This window comes from Stegastes partitus, unplaced genomic scaffold (assembly GCF_000690725.1).
Source record: "Stegastes partitus isolate 25-593 unplaced genomic scaffold, Stegastes_partitus-1.0.2 Scaffold234, whole genome shotgun sequence".
Classification (NCBI taxonomy): domain Eukaryota; kingdom Metazoa; phylum Chordata; class Actinopteri; family Pomacentridae; genus Stegastes; species Stegastes partitus.
The window spans coordinates 511,651-531,421 of NW_007577965.1; the positions used below are offsets into that span (position 1 = coordinate 511,651).

The 19,771-nt window shown below is 45.6% G+C and overlaps 1 protein-coding gene across 1 annotated transcript in view; it reads left to right on the top strand.

Annotated features, from left to right (window-relative positions):
- The window catches only part of setbp1 (SET binding protein 1), a 34,901-nt gene extending 16,205 nt beyond the window's left edge, over positions 1 to 18,696 (top strand). The window contains exons 3-7 of the mRNA XM_008281487.1: positions 5,115 to 5,536; positions 5,995 to 7,950; positions 8,041 to 8,248; positions 8,358 to 9,423; positions 13,855 to 18,696. Coding sequence (XP_008279709.1) covers positions 5,115 to 5,536; positions 5,995 to 7,950; positions 8,041 to 8,248; positions 8,358 to 9,423; positions 13,855 to 14,360 — 4,158 coding nt within the window. The 3' untranslated portion in view covers positions 14,361 to 18,696. The remainder of the gene's footprint in view (positions 1 to 5,114; positions 5,537 to 5,994; positions 7,951 to 8,040; positions 8,249 to 8,357; positions 9,424 to 13,854) is intronic.
- Positions 18,697 to 19,771: the final 1,075 nt, after the last annotated feature.

Genomic DNA, 19,771 nt, shown 5'->3' on the forward strand with positions numbered 1-19,771 from the left:
GCAGTGCTGTCACTGGAAGTTCGGCCACGTCCATAAAAGGAACAATTGCCGCTTAATCGCTGTAATAATCGCTATGAAAAAACTCTTAGTTCTTAGTGCTATTCACATGCAAGGAGACACGTATGCCTGTGCACACCATTAATGCTAATAGCGGGGATTAGATGTACACTTTGTGTAGCATGTAAATGTGTCTGTCATTACCGAGCGGGTGAAAACCTCCAATTGCACCGTAATAACATGCTTCGGTTCAGCCAATCACGGGCTTTTGTTCAAATTGAGTCATCTACTTCTGAGCGTGTCTGAAGAGAGTGTGACAAGGAGACTCTCTGGTGTTTCGCTGCTATCTTTAGGAGCACTCCAATCTGAAGGATTACTGCTGTGGACGTAGGAGGGAACGTTTAACTTGAGACCTACTGCTGTGCCTTAAATCTGGCTTGTGCTTTACAGTTATCTAAAGGACGAATGCACTGTAGATCGAAAGCTTGATCGTGCGCAGCAGGGAGGGAACATAATAGCAGTAAGGGAAGGATATGCAGCAGGAAAAGTGAGTTTTCGACACGAATAATCAACATCGTTTTTTTTTTCCCCCCTCCTTACTACTGTGGCTGCAGGCTGCACGCATACTTTTGGAATTGCAGCATTAGCCCAGGAGTGGAAGTTTTGAATGGAGGCCCAATTTCCAAACTTTCCCACCCAACTTTCCCAGAAGATGCTTTGTCTGGCACAGATGCCACCAGATCGGAGATAGCAAAGCACCAGGCTGAGGCGGCACATGCTGAGTGAAAACAGACGTACAAGACACACATACACACGGTTTTTAGGCAGCGGGCCTGATCCCAGTGATCCCCACAAACTGTCCCACCTTGACAACCCCTCCTCTTTCCTCCCCTTTCTCCTCCCTCTTTTCTCTCCCCTGCTGTGGGTCTCCTCAGGCGCATGAATGGAAGTCTTTATTCCCGGGAGAACTGGTGGGAAGAACGAGAGAACGAGAAACAGGGGATGAGAGGAGGAGGAGGAGGAGAGGGGGAGGGGGGGTTGGCAGGGAGGGAGTCGAGGGTGGGGGGAGAGGAGGGAGGTCTGTGAGAGTGGCCACAAGATCAACACAGTGCCACAGCTCCTCTTTTCTCCTCCATCGCTTTTCCCTCCTTTTCTCTGCCCTCCCATCCTCCACCACCACCACCCGCCTCTTTCTCCCCCAGTTTTTAAGTGCTGTGGATACAAAGCCCTGTTAGTATTCATGGTGTTTGTTTGCAGAGGAGCTGTGTGTGTGTGTGTGTGTGTGTCCGTGTGTGTGTGTGTGTGTGCAGAGCTGTCAGAAACACAGATCAGAGGGAAGCAGCGCTCTGAATGGGAGCTGGAGAGAAGCGGGTGAGGGGGTGAGGGTGGGGGTGGTAGTTCCCACAGGAGGAGAATGGTCAGCTCCAGCAAAAAAAAAAAAGAAAAGAAGAAGAAGAAGAAAAGGACGAGGAGATGAGGGGGGGAGGCGATGAAGAAGAGGGGGGGAGGCAGTGCACGAGGCCACGGAGGAAGACAGTGTGGTGTCAAAACCAAGGGAGAGTGTGTGACAAGGTGAGGCAGGGAGACAGGAAAGAGGGGATCATATCAATCATAAGGTTTCGGAGGGAACTGGTTGTAAACGAGTCTAGGCACCTCTCTTCTTGTTTTTCTGCTGGTCCTCTCCTTCCTCCCCCCCTCTCTCTCTGCCGCTCTCATTCTTTTAGTAACCCCCCCTCCTCCCTTCCTCTCTCTCCCCCCCTCCTCCCCTCCTCTCTCTCTCTCTCTCTGTCTCTCTATGCCTCTCTCTCCCTCTCTCTCTCTTTCTCTTTGTGTGTCTGTCTGGACAGCTGCCCAGTTCCATACACAGGGAAAAATGAAACACTCTAACCACCGGGCGTGCAGCCAAATAAAAGGCTGCGAAAAACTATTTGAAGGGCAGCGTGTTTGTGTGCGTCTGTGCGTGCCTGCATGGAGTTTGTGTATATGTTTGCTCCTGTATATGTGTGTGTGCGGTGGGTTGGGAGATTTTTGGGTGTGCCTGTTGAGGGTGTTCTTTCCCAGTAGTGCAGCCAGTTCGCTATGAGGGAGAAGTTCCACTCGCGAGTTTCAGATTATTCAAACGGCGAGAGGCTCCAGCAGAAGGAAAGGACACGACAGGAGGGACATCAGACCGGGAGAACTGACGAGTGCGACGTTTTACATCCAGATCTTTTTTTTTTTTTACAACGCACACACACACACACACATATTTGTCAGTAAATATATGCTGACTCATTTGCAAAGTGCCTTTCAGTTGGGTGATTGCAGCACTTAGTCACATATTATCCATGACCTCCTCCGCTGCGCTCTGACCTTATCTGATGGTTACATCACCACTGGAAAGGAATGTGCGGCTCCATATCTGCCTGCATTCAGGTGTCGGGCAGCCTTTGTGCAATTGAATCCATGTTGCTACATTGCTGACCCAGAGGAAGAGAGAGTAGTCCTGAACGCTGCCCTGTGAGCCCAGAGGGAGGGAGAGCGTATCGAATGAGCTGAGAACTAAGCATGCTTTGGGTTTCGTTTTTGTGCTGGTCTCTATCCTTATCTTTATTTGATCAGTGGGGAAGAAGATCAGAAGAAGGGCTGTGTGTAAAAGGTTGAAGCCTCGCAGTTCTTGTGCTTGTGAGCTGCATAAGAGGTCAGAGTCCATGCTTTTGCTGATTTCCTGACCGCTGCCCCCTGCTGCAGGCCAGCAGTAACACAGGGAGATGACGGCCTCTTCACACAGCTGGCAGCGTTATGAACAATGATGTATCAGAATCAATTCGTCAGGTTCAGCGATGTCTTTCTGTGGCACTCGTGCAGCCGCGCAGACTCGTGAGTGCGGAGTTTTACAGTGCATGACGAGAACCTCCGACACGCTGATACAAAATCAATGCAAAACGTGCATTGCGAGCGAAAAGTGCACGGTAGATGTCCAAATTTTGAGTAACCAAGCGTGACCGAGGCTGACCCATTCTGGAAAAGGGGAGGACAGTAAATAATGAGTTCTTTTCACACTGGTTCGACTACAACAACCACAGGAGTACCTCAGTCCTTATGACCACTATTTATATTTGCTTAGATGGTGCCTGCATTTCCCTGGAAATGCTTCATGGAGTACAAGAGGCATAGAGGAAGGGAGATGGCGGAGAGGGTGGTAGAAGGGAGGAAACTAAGAACAAAAAGCTGAACTGCTGCCAATAACCCAGCCTCAACCGGAAAAAAAGGGGGGGGGGAGGTCTCCCTATTTCTATTTTTTCTTCTCTTTTGCTCTCCTACCTTGGTTAGGAAAGGTGTCCATGCCTCCTCTCTATTATCTGTCTGCGGTTGCTTTGTGGTCAGTCGGGAGGATACATCGCATATGTGTGTGTGTTTGTCTGTCTGTCTCACTCTAACCACCCCATCACCCCCGTCTGTCTCTTTTTCTGTGCCCTCCTTTAACCTGAAACAGCAGGTATTCTAGGACAGGTTAAATGAGAAAGCAAGTGTGTATCAGGTGTCTGTCATCTTATCCCTCTGTGGACTCGCAGCATCTCTTCTCCAGTGTCACCGTGTACACACACACATGTACACCTCACAACTGAAAGGATACCGTAGCAGTGTGTTGGAGAGATAAATGAGAGGGTGTGCGTGTGCATTTGCTGGCTTTGTTAATCATTTACACTGTTCAACGTTCGCTTGTGTGCAAGGTGTGTTTTCATCTGTGTGCCGCGTTAAGTGTTGCGCTACTCGGCGTTCTTGTGCGTTATTGTGCTTGTGAGTTTGTGCAGCTTGCGTCTGGCCAATAAACAGCTTCAGTGCCGAGCGAGAAAACAAAATGAGTGACACTACTTGACTGCTGACAGTAGATACGGCAGTAGAAAGAGTGAAGGAGATGAGGGCAGAACAGGAGATTAGCAGGGTGAAAGAAGAGATGAAGCGCTTGTTCATGCAAATACGTGCAGTCAAAAGAGTGCGTTACTTGTGTCATTATTGTGTACGTGGAAGTGGTGTGTCTATGTATATCTTCAAAGAGCAGGAGCTTATCATGTATCACGTGCTGATCCATCGAGATTAAAAACTGTGTTCATACGTTGGCATTTTGTTCTACATACGTGGGAAGACGGGACTTTGTAAAGCCTTTAAAAGTGTACATCTACTATATACAAGTGTGTGCGTGTGCACTTGCACGCCTGTGTGTACATGCTGAGAGGCAGGCCTGTGGTTAGGTTACATCTCCCTGCAGCGCAGCAGAACAGTGTCTTGTTGCGTCATACTGAGTCTGTTAATAACAGGCTAAACCACAAAGGCCATCCGCTGCTCTATTTCTCATCTTCCAGCAGTACACTGATTATGCAGCAGTGATACATTAAGCAGCATTATGTTGTCTCATATGTTGATAATTTATCAAGCTTTTGCATGTTCAGATTTGCATGGACAAATGTAAACTGGGCGTTGAGTAAAGACTGACTGTAAATTTGTGGCTTCACTCGGAAAAAAATGCAGATAAATCGTACCGTAGTTTCAGGGTGTGTATTGTATAAGGCGTGTTGTTGACAGCGTGACATTGTAAGTTACAGTCGTGAGCAGCACAGGAGAGCTGTCAACAAAATAAAGATAATATATAGTAAATAATTCTGGAGGGACACAGCTGAGCTGGGCTACTGTGTTTAATACTGTGTGTATTCAGACACCCCCAACTCCATCCCTCCAGCTCTCACAGCATGCTACATCCTTGCCACAGGAATTTAATTGCTCTGTAAACAAGCCTTTTGTTTTGTTGCACACTGTTTGCTCATGCACACAAGATGTATTAAAAGCTTCAGTTCTGCTGTGAAAAAGGAAGAATGTCATATTAGAGCACAACAAATTACTGATCTGATATGTGTGAACAAAGTGAAAATGTATGCAGAACTGGAAATTGTGTCGTGTATCTATCATCTCTGTGAAGATAGAGTGATGTTATGACGACAGGAAATAAAGTAGTCATAGTTTTATGATTACATTATCATTATCGTATCATTTGTCAATCCCTGAGGCGATATAAAGCTGTCTTGTGATTACAGTTTGTATGTAGTAACCAGTCTTTGTTTCTCTTTTTCTGTTGTTTCCAGACATACGAGCGCCAGTTCAGAATGCCAGAGCAGAGAGAGGGAGGCCTGCTGCAACTACTGGGAGATCACACTCCGCCCAAACACCAGCTTCGCAGCTCTCTTCTTCCTGCACACACGCACTCACACACCCAGCAAACACAGCACACACTCACGCAAAAATTCCAACACACTCATGCACACCAACACCAAATCAGTCCAGACTGGATCACGTCTACAGCACCTTCTGCATCCCCAGCCCATCCTGCAGATTCTGAGCCAGCCAGAGATTTGGCAGGAGCCAGTAGAAGCTCTTTGCTAGATCCGACCCAAGCTTTCTCACGAACAGCAACACAAAGTCCCTCACCACAGAGATCCTTGACTCCAGACCTGCAGCTGCCAGTGGTTACAGATGCCAGTATTCTCAACCTGACCTCTCTCAGCAGGTACGGTTCATTTTTCTGTGTCGTGAATGTTATCATGAGCCAAACATGACCAGTGCAACAAAACTGAAAAGAGCTGCATACTAGAAATTGTGCATGGAAGGAACGGTAAAAAAAAATGAATACGTTTAGTGAAGCAATGCACAAAATGTCTTCAAAAATGTTTCTGTAGCAACATCTACATGAATCTCATCAGCTACAGTAATTAACATATAAAATGAGATGAAGTGTAAACTTCATATTCTTTGATAAAACACACCATGATTCAAATTTAAATTTCCACATTTTTTTTAATGCTCAACTGAATACGCTGTCGATGTGATCATGTCCTTTGTTGTTTCTATGTTAGGTGACACACAAAATATGCTTATGCTAATTGCATTTTATTAGTAAAATACAAAATATTCATTTTGTCGACTTCTATCCCACTCATAATTATTTCTCTGCATATGTCTCTCCAGGGGGAGGGGTTTGCAAGAGGTCAGTGAACAGCTCTTTGGGAACATCAAGAGGAAGTACGGCAGGAAGGATTCCCAGAGGATGCTCTGTAATCCCCACAGTGCTGATACACTTTGGGGAAGACAGCCAGAGAAGGGCTCAGAGAGCCCAACTAATTCAGAGGAGAGGCAGAAGTACAGACAAGAGGAGACATCTGAGCGGTTCCATGAAGAAAGAGAGGAAAGGAGAAAAGAGGAACGAGAGCGAACAGTTGCTGGGAGGAAAGGAGATGAAGAAGACAGAGGGATGCCCATGCTGGCAGAGGAAGGGAAAGGAAGAAAGAGGCGAAGAAGGCCTTCTTTTGACGAGTCATTTTCTGTGGAGGAGCAATCACAGCAACGGACTCTGGACTCTGATAGTACAGAGAAGCACCAGCCTGGGCCCCCAGAACCCAAAGTAGCACATAAGAGAGACATAATAGAGACTCACAAAAATGATTCTCGACTCACAAGTCAGGCTGATGTCAGTGGAGAGCGGATAGAAAAAGCAGAGAGAGCAGATAAAGGTGATAAAAGAGAAAAAGGAGAGAGGGTAGACAGGTCAGAACGAGGAGAAACGACTGCAAGTGGGCCTGACCACGAGTCTGATCTTAGTGCACATAGAATAAAAAAGAATCCTGTGGGTCGTGCTAAGATCGGGACAGACACCCTTAAACTCAGAGAGTCTCATAATCACATCAACAAAGCCAATCTTAACGTGAACCCCAGACTTCCTAGTCCAAACCCCAGCCCCAGCCCCAGGGGTAGCATCAGTCCTACCCCCAGCCCTAAACCCAGGCCGAACATTAGCCCCAGTCCAAGCCCTAGACCCAGGATGGACCTGAGTCCTAGCCCTAGCCATAGCACCAGCTCCACAGCCAGTTCCAGACCAACTAAGGCCAATGACAGATGGTCCTACCTGAAAGCAAAAAGCCATGCCAGCCTCACATCTCCCCAGAGAGAGAACCTAGTTAGCCCCTTAACATTAGCTGACCCACCCTCTGCTTTCCCCATCACCCCCTCCAGTCCACTCTACACCAACACCGACAGCCTAACTGTCCACACCCCCATCAAGAGGAAACGAGGACGCCCCAAGAAGCAGCCACTCCTAACAGTGGAGACCATTCATGAGGGCACATCCACCTCACCTCCCAGCCCACTGGCACAGGAAAGCACTGCAGGGCTGAACCGTAGGAGAAAGACACACACACTAAACCCATTAGCGCAAATGGCCTCCACAACAACCAACACCAGTTCCAGCAGTCTGAAACTAAAGCGTGGCAGGGGCCATTCCAGGCCAGTCAATAAGATGAAGCTTGGGAAAATGCAAAGCATCCTGAATGAGATTCTTTCAGGATCCAGTCAGAATGGCACTCTGGCTCTGAAGTCATCCTCTGCCCCTGTTACGTCAGCTATGAGTGCCATGGCGTCCACCATTGAGGCTCGGTTGGGAAAACAGATAAATGTCAGCAAGAGAGGAACCATCTACATTGGTAAGAAGAGAGGGCGGAAACCCAGAGCAGAAACCCAAGGTTCTAACCCTCCTAAAACCACTAAAGACAAGCCACCAATGTCTGTCTCCACATCCAGTCTCTATGAAAGCCCTGTAGTGCCTTCCGCCACATCATCTCCCAGTTCTACTGTTCCATCAATAAGAGCCAGCCACTCTGATGCCACTATGCCAAGTTTGCAGCCCATCTCAGCCCTGCCCTCCAAACCAGCAGGCAGAGGCTTTCTCTCTGGAGGATGGAAACTGTCTCCTCCACGCCTTCTGGCTAATTCACCTTCCCACCTGTCAGAGGGTGCCTCAGTGAAGGAGGTGACCCTGTCCCCCATCAGTGAGTCCCACAGTGAGGAGACTATTCCCAGTGACAGTGGGATTGGCACAGACAACAACAGCACGTCAGATCAAACTGAGAAGGGTCATGCCTCCAGACGCAGGTGCAGTATAGTCCTCTTACACTTCTTTACTTTGTGGAACCTTGATTTAAAGCCGTTTGTGACTTTATGTTTTGTGCTGTGTTCATACAGGTACTCCTTTGATCTGTGTGGGTTTGAGGCTGCGGAGGCAGCAGCTCTGGAAGCATCCAACAGGGGCAGTCGGGCACGCTGTGAACGGCAAGTAACTGCTGTTGACAACTTTCTGTCACAGCAGGAAAAGAAGCAAAAACATCATCGGCGGAAGAGGAAGTGCCTACAGAGCCGGGATCATCTCCACTTTCTCTCTGAACTGGAGGAGGTTAGAAACAATATCACAAATCCTGTGCTTAATCTTTGACCAGGCACAGTAATGTGCATGTTTTAGGCTGTGTTTTTCTAAATGTTTCCTCTTTTCAACCTCCCTGTAGGTCGTGGTAAAGCTCCAGCAGCTACGAGTGTCTCACAGACGATACACCTGCTACCCCCAGCATCCATATCCTTCCATTTTCCGCCTCAACTTCCATCATTACTACCCCATTACCTACGACTCCTACCCCTGCGACTCCAGCTCATACCTCCGCAGGAGTGCCGATCTGAAGGCTAAGAGGAGACGCGGTCGTCCAGCCAAAGCCAGCGAGCCAATCACATCGAAGCTGCCTTTTGTTCAAGGATATGGTTATCCGCTGGCAGGGGGAAATTACTATGCAGCACCGTATGCGATGCCTTACGCACCTCCTCTAAGTCTTGGCTACTTTCCCCCTGCTCCCCCATTTTACCTGCCCCACCACTCACTAGGACCTGCACCTCCATCTCCCTTTATGAGGCCTGCTGTCCCCCCTCCCAAGGCTTTCCACTCCAGTGGACTTTCTAAACTCCAGCCGGGTGCCAAGATTCGCAGTGCTAGTGGTCCCCTCCAGGGGCCCTCTGTAAGAGGAGAGGGCCTTGGATCTCTGGGCAGTGGCAGTGCAGGTGGTCTTGCAGGGGTTCGTCTCCATAAGAGGAAGCACAAGCATAAACATAAGCACAAGGATGAACCTCTCCTTTCATCACGAGATCGGCAGGAGTTGGGCGGACTTTTCAGTGGAGCTAAGACCAATGCACGCCTCAGCATGCTGAGTGAGAGGAGGGACTTGGCCAGTCAGGGTTCTTCAAAGCATCTAGAGAAGCAGAGGGGCAATGGTAGAGGCTCAGGCCTGGGATCCAGCTTAGGGATTTTTGAGTCAGACCAGCTGTCCACACACTCTCTTGCTGACAGTCAGTTCCACTCCCGTCAGACTGGACAGCCAATAAAGAGCTTCATGAGCAGCTACAGTAGCCAATCGCAGCGGTCGGAGTCAGCTTCTGACCTGTTTTTGGGGTCACGGGAGGATGACTGTAGTGGAAGGAACAGGAGGACGAGGCTCCCTGTGTTTGGAGATCAGGGCTTAATGTCATTCCAAACTGCAAGGCAGGAGCCAGGACAGATGAACAAGTGTCCCAGTCCATCCCTCACTGGTAAGAACCACTTACACAAGGATTACCTGTTTATTCTGTATTCACAAGGTAGTGCACTGCCCATTTGTCATGATCAATAATCATGACTGCAGGAACTGTTTTTCTTTTGACAGGAGTGGCATGGTGAAATGCATTGCTTACTTTGATGATGGGTTGGAGGTTTGAGGTTAACCTAAACTGCAGTAGCTCCTGCTGTTTGCATGTCATTATATAACCGGTTCACATACTGTAGGTACCGCACAATAAATCCATCCATGGTTCACCTGTGGAAAGCTTCTGATATGGAGCAGCAGGAGGACATGTTCAGTTGACATTAATGGAAATATATCTCATTTGATTACGTAACTTTTAACATAAAACAGTGAAACTCCTCTCTGTTAGAGAAAAGCAAGAACAGGAATGAATTAGTGACAAGTATGCTGAATATATATACAGACCTGTGTGAGCTTAGAGTTAGCCAATGAGTTTATCATGTTAACATAGCTTGGATGACAGTTTCTGTATGCAAATCCAGAGCTCCCTGCTGCAATTAAACATCGTGTGTACAAACAGTGCAATAATGAGTCCTACTTCAAAGCAAAGCAAAAAAGACATATATATATATGGTTTTACAAGCTGTTTATATATGATCTTAACCTGCCAATTTATTACCATGTTAGCTAATGATAGAATTAAATTGGGAGTGTATTTTGTCATTTTTCTGTTCTTAAGTGATAATAGACATCTTTTTTTTTTTTTTTACTGCCTTAATCACTTTTAGTCGGAGCTAAAAGGGTTTCCCCCATTTTAAATGAAGGTGCCATCATACTTGTCAAGGAGAGTCCTATTTATAAATATGCTATGTGCAGCATTATCAGGACTTAAAGCAGACAAAGAGGCAGGGTAGCCCCAAATTCTCAGTACCAAGTAATGTGTATTTTGGTACATTTGGTATTCTGCTGTCTATGAGCACATCTGGCTGGGGATAAAGAGAACGTAATGCATGGATGGAGACGACTATAATTCACCAATCTCTCCTTCCTCCCCACCCTCCCTCCTTTCCTTCTCTCCTGCCAATGCCTTTGCCAGAGATATATTATTCACACAGTGTGATTTATTTTCTACAGACACGCCGTAAAAGGCCCTTGCCTGTGTTAAAAGAGCTGGCTGGCAGCCAGGGGTTTAATGACTGGGGCCTAGTCCAGTGGCGGGGAGGAGAAGCCAGGGGCTCAGTTAGAATACACCCCCCCACCCCAGGGGATCCAGGACGGATGACTCATATACACACTACCCCTCATTCTACACTCCCCCCCCTCCACATTATTCCCCCATCCCTGTTGTTATACCTCTTCTACCCTCCATGTCCTTCCCTTTCCCTTTTGCTGTTTCTGCACTTCTTGCCCTTGCTTTCCTCCTTTGCTTCTCTCCCACAGTTCTCACATCCATACGCAGATTTCCCCTCGTTCCCCTGCCTCTTCCTCCCCTCTCCCCCTTCTATCTCACTTTCCTTCTTCCCTTTCTCTTTCTGCTTTTTCCCTTGTCTCCCCTCCCCCTCGTTCCCCCATTACCCTCTCTATTCCCCATTCCCCCTGCCCCTCCTCTAGCATGACTTACTGCTTCACTTCACAGCTTTAGCCCAATTAAAACACAGGCGCGTGTGCATATGAATGCTTGCCGTACACGCATGTACATGCAGGCAAAGGCGAGCACACACACACACACACACACACACACACACACACACACACACACACACACACACACACAGCTAGATAGCTCTCCATCCACAAGCTGATACAGTTGCAAAATCCGTATTATTATCTGAGGATGCAGCTATGAGTTTGTAAATCGACATAGGTGTGGGTGTGTGTGTGTGTGTGTTTTGTATGTTTGTTTCTTTACTAATCAGCAAGTCTCGCTGCATCTGACAGCAATTTCTTACACGGATATTTGCATAAAAGCAGATCATCTTCTACTGAATTAATGAGACAATTTTTTTTGTGTCAAGTCAAGACAAATGTTAGTTGTGTAGCCGAATACCGAAAAACACAAATTTGCCTTACAGTGCTTTAAAATTCATACAACATATGACACACTTTGTTTTCTGACCCTGAAACCAGATAAAGACATTCCAAAAATATGGATGAAACCTCAGGATGAGCAGCAGAGGAGGGATCCCTCTTTCAGTATAGAAAGACCTGCGATGTATGTCGTGTGTACAGAATAGAGCAACATAGTAAATTTACTGTCTGAACAATCTGGATGACAGAAATTACAGATTGTAAACACATACGAAGAGTAAATCTGAGAGGACGTCAAGCAGCTTTCAGTTGCTACCACACACACAGGACCACACAACCTCCTAGCCACAGGACATAAACGTACAAGAGGCAGAACTTAAGCACCTTTCACACATATGGGAGAAAGGAAACCTTCACACAGAAGGAGAAGGAGACAAGAGCAACATGCACACAGAGAGAAACAAGAGGAGAAGCTGAGTCTCCCTCCTGAGGGATGAAGATCAAGATCCAAAACATCTGGATTGAGACACTGACAGCCAGCAGAGAGATCCCGGGATGGGCGATGGTCCAGCACAGAGGACAAGTCACATGACTTGTTTAGACACATGCATGCACTCTCATCCTGAGAAACACTTTCACTAAATAATATACATCAAGGATCCCTTTCCTGTCAGAAACCTGTTCTCAGTCACGGCATGGCCAGTGGATACGTGAGCATGTATCTCAGTGTAGCTATGACTTCCTATTCCACAGAGAAACAGGTCCTCGGTGCTACACAGCCGCTCACACTGCTGAAGGTCACTGGTTTTATGTTCCGTGTATGGAGCTCATAAATTTCTGCTACTTTGTTGAGTGTGTGTGTGTGTGTGTGTGTGTGTGCGTGTGCTCACTTCTGTGCAGCTCATAAACTACTGCTACTTAGTGCTTTCTGCATTAACTAATTTCACTGTCTGCTCTGAATTCTTGAGCAACAATAGGGTGATGTTCTTGTGAGCTTTAAATGGAGGGCGGTCAGGCCGCTGTTTATCTTTGCCTGTTCTTAATTAATTAGCAGAAACCTCAACATGGACTCTTCAGTCTTAAATTTGTCCTTCCCACAACCATTTGTGTTGTTTTTTTTTAAATTTCAAAAATATTTAGTTTGACAGTACCCTGTATATATTCTGTGTCTGCTAGTTTTGACACATCGTTGAGGCTTTGCAAAGCTTTAAAAATGAGTAAAATATTAAAACCCCACATGTCATGTTTTATAAAATAAGCTGACATATTCTCAATGTCTTGTGCATCGCTTTTTTTACACGTTCTCCTGCAGTCTAGCCAGCGATGTGATGTGCAAAGCCGAGAGCTGCTTTGGTTTAATGTGGTCATCAAGTGTTAGAGCACTGCAGAGACCTGCTACTCTGTATCAGCAGGATTCTGGAGGAAAAGCAGAAAGGAGATGGTTAAGGAATCCAGGAATAGGAGTAAAAGCTCAAGAAAAAGAACCCAAGCATGTTGTATGCGCACTGCTTAGGGACTGGTGGCTGATTGTGCTTTTCCTCCATTTTGGCTGTGGCTCAGTCCGAGCCCCGGGAACAGTGCCCAGACAGGGAGGAGGGGGGGAGCTAAGAAATGGGACAGAGATGGGAAACAAAAAGAATGACAGAGACAGACCAAGATCAGGAAACGGTTTCTGAAATACAGACGGAAATGAAATGGTGCAGTGTTACCGGTTTAATTGAAAATTAGAGAGTAGCATATTGCCGCCCGTGAAGAGTAGAGTGGAAAGAGAATGAGAGTGATGGGGAAAGGGGGAAAGAGAAAGGGTAGAACAGTGTGTAAAGGGCATACTGCCCAGTTCACCAGTGTGAAGGAAACAATATGGCTCCAGTTTCTTCTGCTCAGCCATTCTGAACTGCTGAATTCATTATTTGTGCATGTATGCATACGTGTGTTTTTGTACTTGTGTCTATGTGAGTATGTGCATGTGGGCAAGTAGACTGATATGTGTGTCTGTACCGGTGTGTGTTTTTGGCTTTTTGGCAGCCTGTGCTCCAGATGCACAGGGTTGTTATTGTGTAGCGACATATTAAATGGTTGAAGGAGACATTTCCTGCTAGCAGAATAGGATCTCCTCCTCTCCCCTCTTCTCTCTGCTCTCTAGTAGACAATTACAGGATAGGATCTGCTCTCCTGGCTCAGCTGGGCTTTGAAAAGCTTGTATGAATATCTCAAAATTAGCAGGAAGCACTTGAAGCAAAAAAAAAAAAAAAAAGACATTCTCTCCTTGAGCTAAATTGGCATGATGTCTTTCCTAGTCTTTCCAAGACTGCTGATTTTGAGTGAAATGCCAGCATGAAATCTTGTTTCTCTTTATATACCTTGCTTTGCAGTTTGTTTACCTTGTGGTGTCTCACCTCACTCATTCTGCCTTTCTTTCTCTCTCTCCCAGGTGTTCCCAGTAAGCGGAGGTATAAACGTCGTGAGGTGGAACAGATCCAGAAGGACGTTAGGAGGATGCATTCTTTGAACTTTGAGCATGTGCAGAAGATCCTCCGTGCCAAGCGCCTGCAGCGACAAGCCAAAACAGGAAACAATGTCATCAAAAGACGGCCTGGACGGCCCCGAAAACAACCCTTAGAGGAATCAGAGCCGACCAACAGGAGGGAGGAAGACTGGGCTGATGCTCGAGGTTTGGACATGTTGGCCAGTAGGAGAGGTGATGGGAGGACTCTGGGGATGCCTGTCCTGGAGAGGTGTGATAACCTGCCAGGTAGGCAGAGCCTCAGGCCCAGCATGACCCCCGAGCCTCTGGAGTTCTCCAATCACGATTCCATCTCAGCAACTATTGAGACTGTGGTGCATCAAGCGCGATCTGTGCCTCCGCTGGCTAAAGCAGTGAAACGCAGAGGCAGGGGCCACAGCAGGGACGAATTATGGGCTCCTACCAGTCAATAGACCTGCAGGAGAAAGCAACTCCAGATCCGAACCGAGAGCAATTGTAGGAGTCAGTGCTGTTTCAAGCCTCCTTGGTGCACTTTGACTTGTTTCTCCTCTCTAATTTGTTGTGAGGAACACAGTGGGTTAGCGGTGGAGCAGCGGGAGGGAACACTCCCTCGGTTTGCTCGACCCGACCAGACATGGGCCTTTCAAAGATTCATTGGACCTTCATTTACAATGGCACTATATGGTACTATTTGATACTGAATCTGATGCTATAAAAGTGTGTGGTACTTATGATAGTGTAGGATATTATGTGATTCTTTATGTATCTGATACAGTGATGTGTATGGTACTTTATGATACTGTATCTGAATGTGGCTTTAGCCATATATTTACCAGCAAGGGGAGGGGGGATGGTTAATATAAAACTGTGCAGCTCTGCTTATTTTTGCCTTTCTGAGGAAGCTTGTCAAAGATATGTGGGATGATACATCTATAATTAAGCCACCTTACCCCGACACTTCTCCCTGTTTTCGCTCCCACCCATCTGTACCTTTCCAGTTTTCTTGCTCTCTCTGACAAGTAACTGATACTTCCTGGCAGCTCCTCACCCGTGGTCCCCCTCCCTGCTTGACACTCACCCCAATTCTTTAGTCCTCCCTGGTGCCTGCCGCTCAACTTCATCTCCCTTTGTCCTCTCATCTACTCCCACTAATGTTTTACATCTCCTATTGCTTGAGCTCCCTCGAACTACCCTCGGTGTCATTTATTTCTCCCGCCCTGCTCAGGCCTCTCCTGGGCAGTGACATAAAGGCAATATGGTGGATGAGACTGTCCCAGACTGTACATAGAAACAAAGTCCACTGTTGCCTGCCTTGTACAATGGGAAACCAGCTCATAGATGTGTACTGGCATACAGTATATTAAATAGAATTGTTGTACCATAGACAATGAAAGTGTGTATTGTTTTATAACCAAAAACAGAAATGGGTGTGACTCAAGACAAGTTTGTTTTCAGACAGAAAGAACCACATGTATTCATTCATACACTCATTATTGTGTTTATATCCAGGGGGCATTGCATACAGGAGGAATATCAGGTGTGTTTTTGGTAAACCTTAAAATTGGTTTAATGCACTATTAAAAACCATACACTTGCATCAATCAAATGCAGCACTTACATGCTTGTTCCAGCCTTATGTTTTGGCATTCGATGGTATGGCTATCCATTCCAGAGAGCATGCATTATTTTAATCAATTTGTATATGCAGGCTGCGCAGCCAAAAGCGTCAAACTGAAGCCCAAGTCTGAATCGCGATTGGACAGTTCAGCTGAAGAGGGCTCACAGCCAGTGTTTTGAAAAGCTAATCCCAGTCTTTCTACTTAACATGATTTTCAATCCATATCCTATTTTTGGAAAGTAAATCCAGTATTTAGATTTAGAAACCAAAGTCTCAGTATTCAGTGTAAGGATGTATTATTTAAAGTATCTAAATCAGAGTTTGACAAACTCTCCACCATGTTGGCACCAATGTAAAGCATTCCTATGTGCACTGTAGAATGTAGCCATCTTGGATTTTTTTTGTGTCAATGTGTTAAGCCTTTGTTAAACTCTGTCTACAGTATCTGTGGCTTTGGGTAGTGGTTGGTATTTTCTCAAATAAGTATTTCAGAATATAAGCAATGGATCAGTGTTTCTTTGGCAACTCTGTTGAAGTTTTGTTTCAGGAGATTCAGTTTTCTTTGGGCGGGGTGGGATTCTCAGTTGCAGCAGTTCAACTTGTGCCTTATGTTTCTTTCTCTCACCAATTACATTTGACCTGAAAAATATGAAGTGGCAAAGATGTGCCCCAGAAAGTGACCCAAAATATTCATGATTGTGCATATGACACATGTGTCTTAGTCATCAGAACCCTGACACTGCCTGTGTCCCTTCACTGCTTCCATAGTCAGCATCCTCTGTCCTCTGAGTCCGTCTCCCAGCTGCCTCCTAGTTTTCTGACCCATATCATCATAGCAGAGCTAGAAGGGCTGGACTGATGAAGATATGATACTACTGTTATAAAAACACATCATATACTGACCTACATACTGCTGTAGCAGCAGTGGAAGAAGCAGAAAGGTTCATTGTATCTGATGTGTTTCTTCCAGTGATATTGATTGTACTCAATGTCTTAGATATATAACTGAAGATCGCTTCCTCTGCCCAGTACCTAATGGGTTATTTACAACATATAACTGGTTATATACTTGGCAAAGGAGGAACAGAGGAGGTTGGCATGGAAACCACATTCACATACATTGTTGTTTGCTATGCATCAGGCCATGCCTGGCAATGACCTTAAAAGGAATTTCTGTTCTGGGTCCACCCTTCGACAAAGAGAAATAAGTGGTCTTATTTACTGAATAAAATGAATTCATGTAAGAAGAATTGTGAATAATACCAGTAATAATTTGTAATAAGTTGTGCAGAAAGTGACTATCATTTCATGAAAACTATAGTTACTGCAACTCTATGCAGTACAGCCTTAACCAGATGTAAAACTACAGTATTGACGTGTTTGTTGTAAATAGTGTTAGTATGTCCATCCTACATGGATAACGGTTGGGCTCAGCTATGCTGGGACTGTCTCCCAAAACCACAGTAGACCTTCTCTCTCTATCAAGACTGCTTAAGACCCAAGAAAACCTGCAGAAATGACTACCCTTGCTGATTTTCATGTTTGACAAACTCTATTGTACATTGACAGTCACTGTTCCAGTCCATTAAAATTACACAGAATGCTAAAAAGAATTTGCCTTACCACACTTTTGAGAGTTCTTGGAGGATACAAGCCCCACTGTAGTATACTCAACCAAAAATAGGAATCCCGGCTGACTTGTAGCTACTTTGCCTGCAGCCAGTTGGGGCAGTGCCGTAGCATGAAGAGTAAGCAAGAGGGTTGTGTGTTGGGGGAGTTCTCAGAGGAAGTAGCCAAAAATACACTCGTCCTAACGTTAGTGTGCATAACCTTGCTTTACTAGATGACTTTCAGTGGGTCTGCAGTCTGTTGTGGTGAAGACGAGGTCTCGATACGTGGACCGTGAGGTGTAGAGACTACACACTTGGCAGCTTACTCCTCTGTACTGTGGTCAGTCAGCGGTCTCTGATGCGAGAGTTAAAGACCCCAGGTGTTGTCTGTCCTGTCTGTCTCTCCTACCAGCCAATGCTCCGGTGCCTTCTAACACTGACAAGTATTGTCCTAATCCAGAGCTTTCACTCTACACAGAGACTGCAGAGGGGATGTGGCTGTGAATAGGGTTCAAGGTCACTGTTGTTGTAATGTATTTAGCAGCCAATCTGGACCAGTGGCTACAGTGACGCCCCTGAACACTGATGTGAGGTTCTTTTACCTTGTCTTTGGTTCTAGCATCAAGGGCAGTGCAGCAGTGTTTGATCTTGCATCAGTGGTTGGGGTGGACGTACTGTAGTCCACATTAACCACTTCAACACAGCAACCGGGATGAGAGATAATGGCACCTAAATTTTGATCACCCCTCATTCCCTGTGTAGCTCGCTGTAATGAGTGTCCTACAAATGGAGTGAGGGGGTCACATGAAACAGAGCCTCATAAATGTACATGTAGTCATCCTCACAGCATACGTTACCGTTCTAAGCTATAATGTTGTTCAAAGCTGAAAGTGCAGATGAAGCATTGAGAAAACCAATAAATGTACTTCTTTAGAGCACAAAGTGAGCTCTTCTAACAGTGTGGGCATATTTTAGTTTGTATACATAGTGTATTTGAACCTTTTTCTAGAGTGGGTTTCCTTTATTTGCATGCTCAACTTGATTGTATGCATAAATATTTTAGACAAGCCGAAAGTTGAATTTCAATTGAATTTGAAGCAAGACTTGTACATTGTTTGATATGTTTCTTTTTGTAATGAATTTTTTAATTCATGAAGCATTTTTGTACATTGTATGAATATTAAAAACTGCAAATATTTGACATATAGAGTAAATACTAGATGCGCATGCATATGCATATATCCTTCACAGTATGTATGTGTAAATGTACACATATATTTTGTATTTGCATTTGCTGGCATACAGATATATGTCTTAAGCACATATATACATGTAATATATATGTATATCCATGTCTGCTGGCATGCTTTTGGTCATGTTTATCTTTCATGATCTTGTAGGTTCTTTTTTTTTTTTATTTCTCTTTCCTCAAAAAGAAAGGCTCATTCTTTTGCTACCCTTCTGTTGGCTGGCAGCGTTGAGCACTTATTAAGAAGAACTACAGTTGAAGTTGTTCATGTTATCCATTGTGTGAAATAATAAATGACTTTATTGACAGCTGATGGTGGCATGTGTTTTCTTCTTTCTGGTTAAGATGGTGTTGCATTTGATATTCTGATCCCCTGAAAATTGCTTGGTCACATGCCAAGATAAGGCTGATGAGTTACTTTGTGATAAGAGCCAGTTGAGACTTGGCCTGTGTTTGTGTATGTGAGTGTGTGCAGCATGCATGTGAGCGTGTGAGGGAGATGACAGGGGAGCTCGCTGCACCAACGGTGCTGAATGTCAGATGGTCTCAGTGAATGAGTACTACTCCACAATGTGTCTGTGTGTTTCGGTTAAACGAGAGGGAATCCTCTCATCAGATTATGCTACAGCCTCACTCAGTCACACTCGCACACACACATACCTACACACTCTTACTCTCGTAGCTACTTGTTCATTAGCCAAGCCTACATCTCTAAATCCTCCCTGCACTAGCCCATCAGTGTCAGTTCTAGGTGGGCTGGGCTGCAGGCTGCTCTGTTATTGGACAGAGCTGAGTGGGAAGTGCCCCACTATTGGCTGCTGCCAACTAGTAAAATTCTTCTGTTACCATGGTTGCAGGGTGAGCTGCCCAAATGTGTCTCAGTGTATCTAGTGGTGCTGATGGAACCGTTGGCACCACCGGTGTTGTGCTGAAAAAAAAAATCCCCCCTTTGATGGAAGTCAGGGCTGCAGTGGGGCTGCACCCAAATCACTCTCTACTGATGCCTGTAAATGAGCCCACATGGCCCCATTCCACCCTCTGCACAGGAGAGGAGAGGATGAGATAGATCACGATGAAACAGCAAAACACATCCTGCATGAAAGATGTGCTCTTGAGCCAGAGCTACAATTAAAGGGGAAAAACAGACTCATCAATCTGATGCACAGAACATGGATTTTCTCATCAGGTTCAGTGTCATGTGTGCTTTCCTCCAAGACACTGCTGTGCACAGCTTGCTGCAAATATTACATAAATACATGAGCAACATAATCAATGAGTGGATGAACATTGGTGATGAGTGAAAGATCAACAACTGAAAGCTGAAATGGGCAAACAATGATCCCAGTGAGATCATAGATAGATAGATAGATAGATAGATAGATAGAT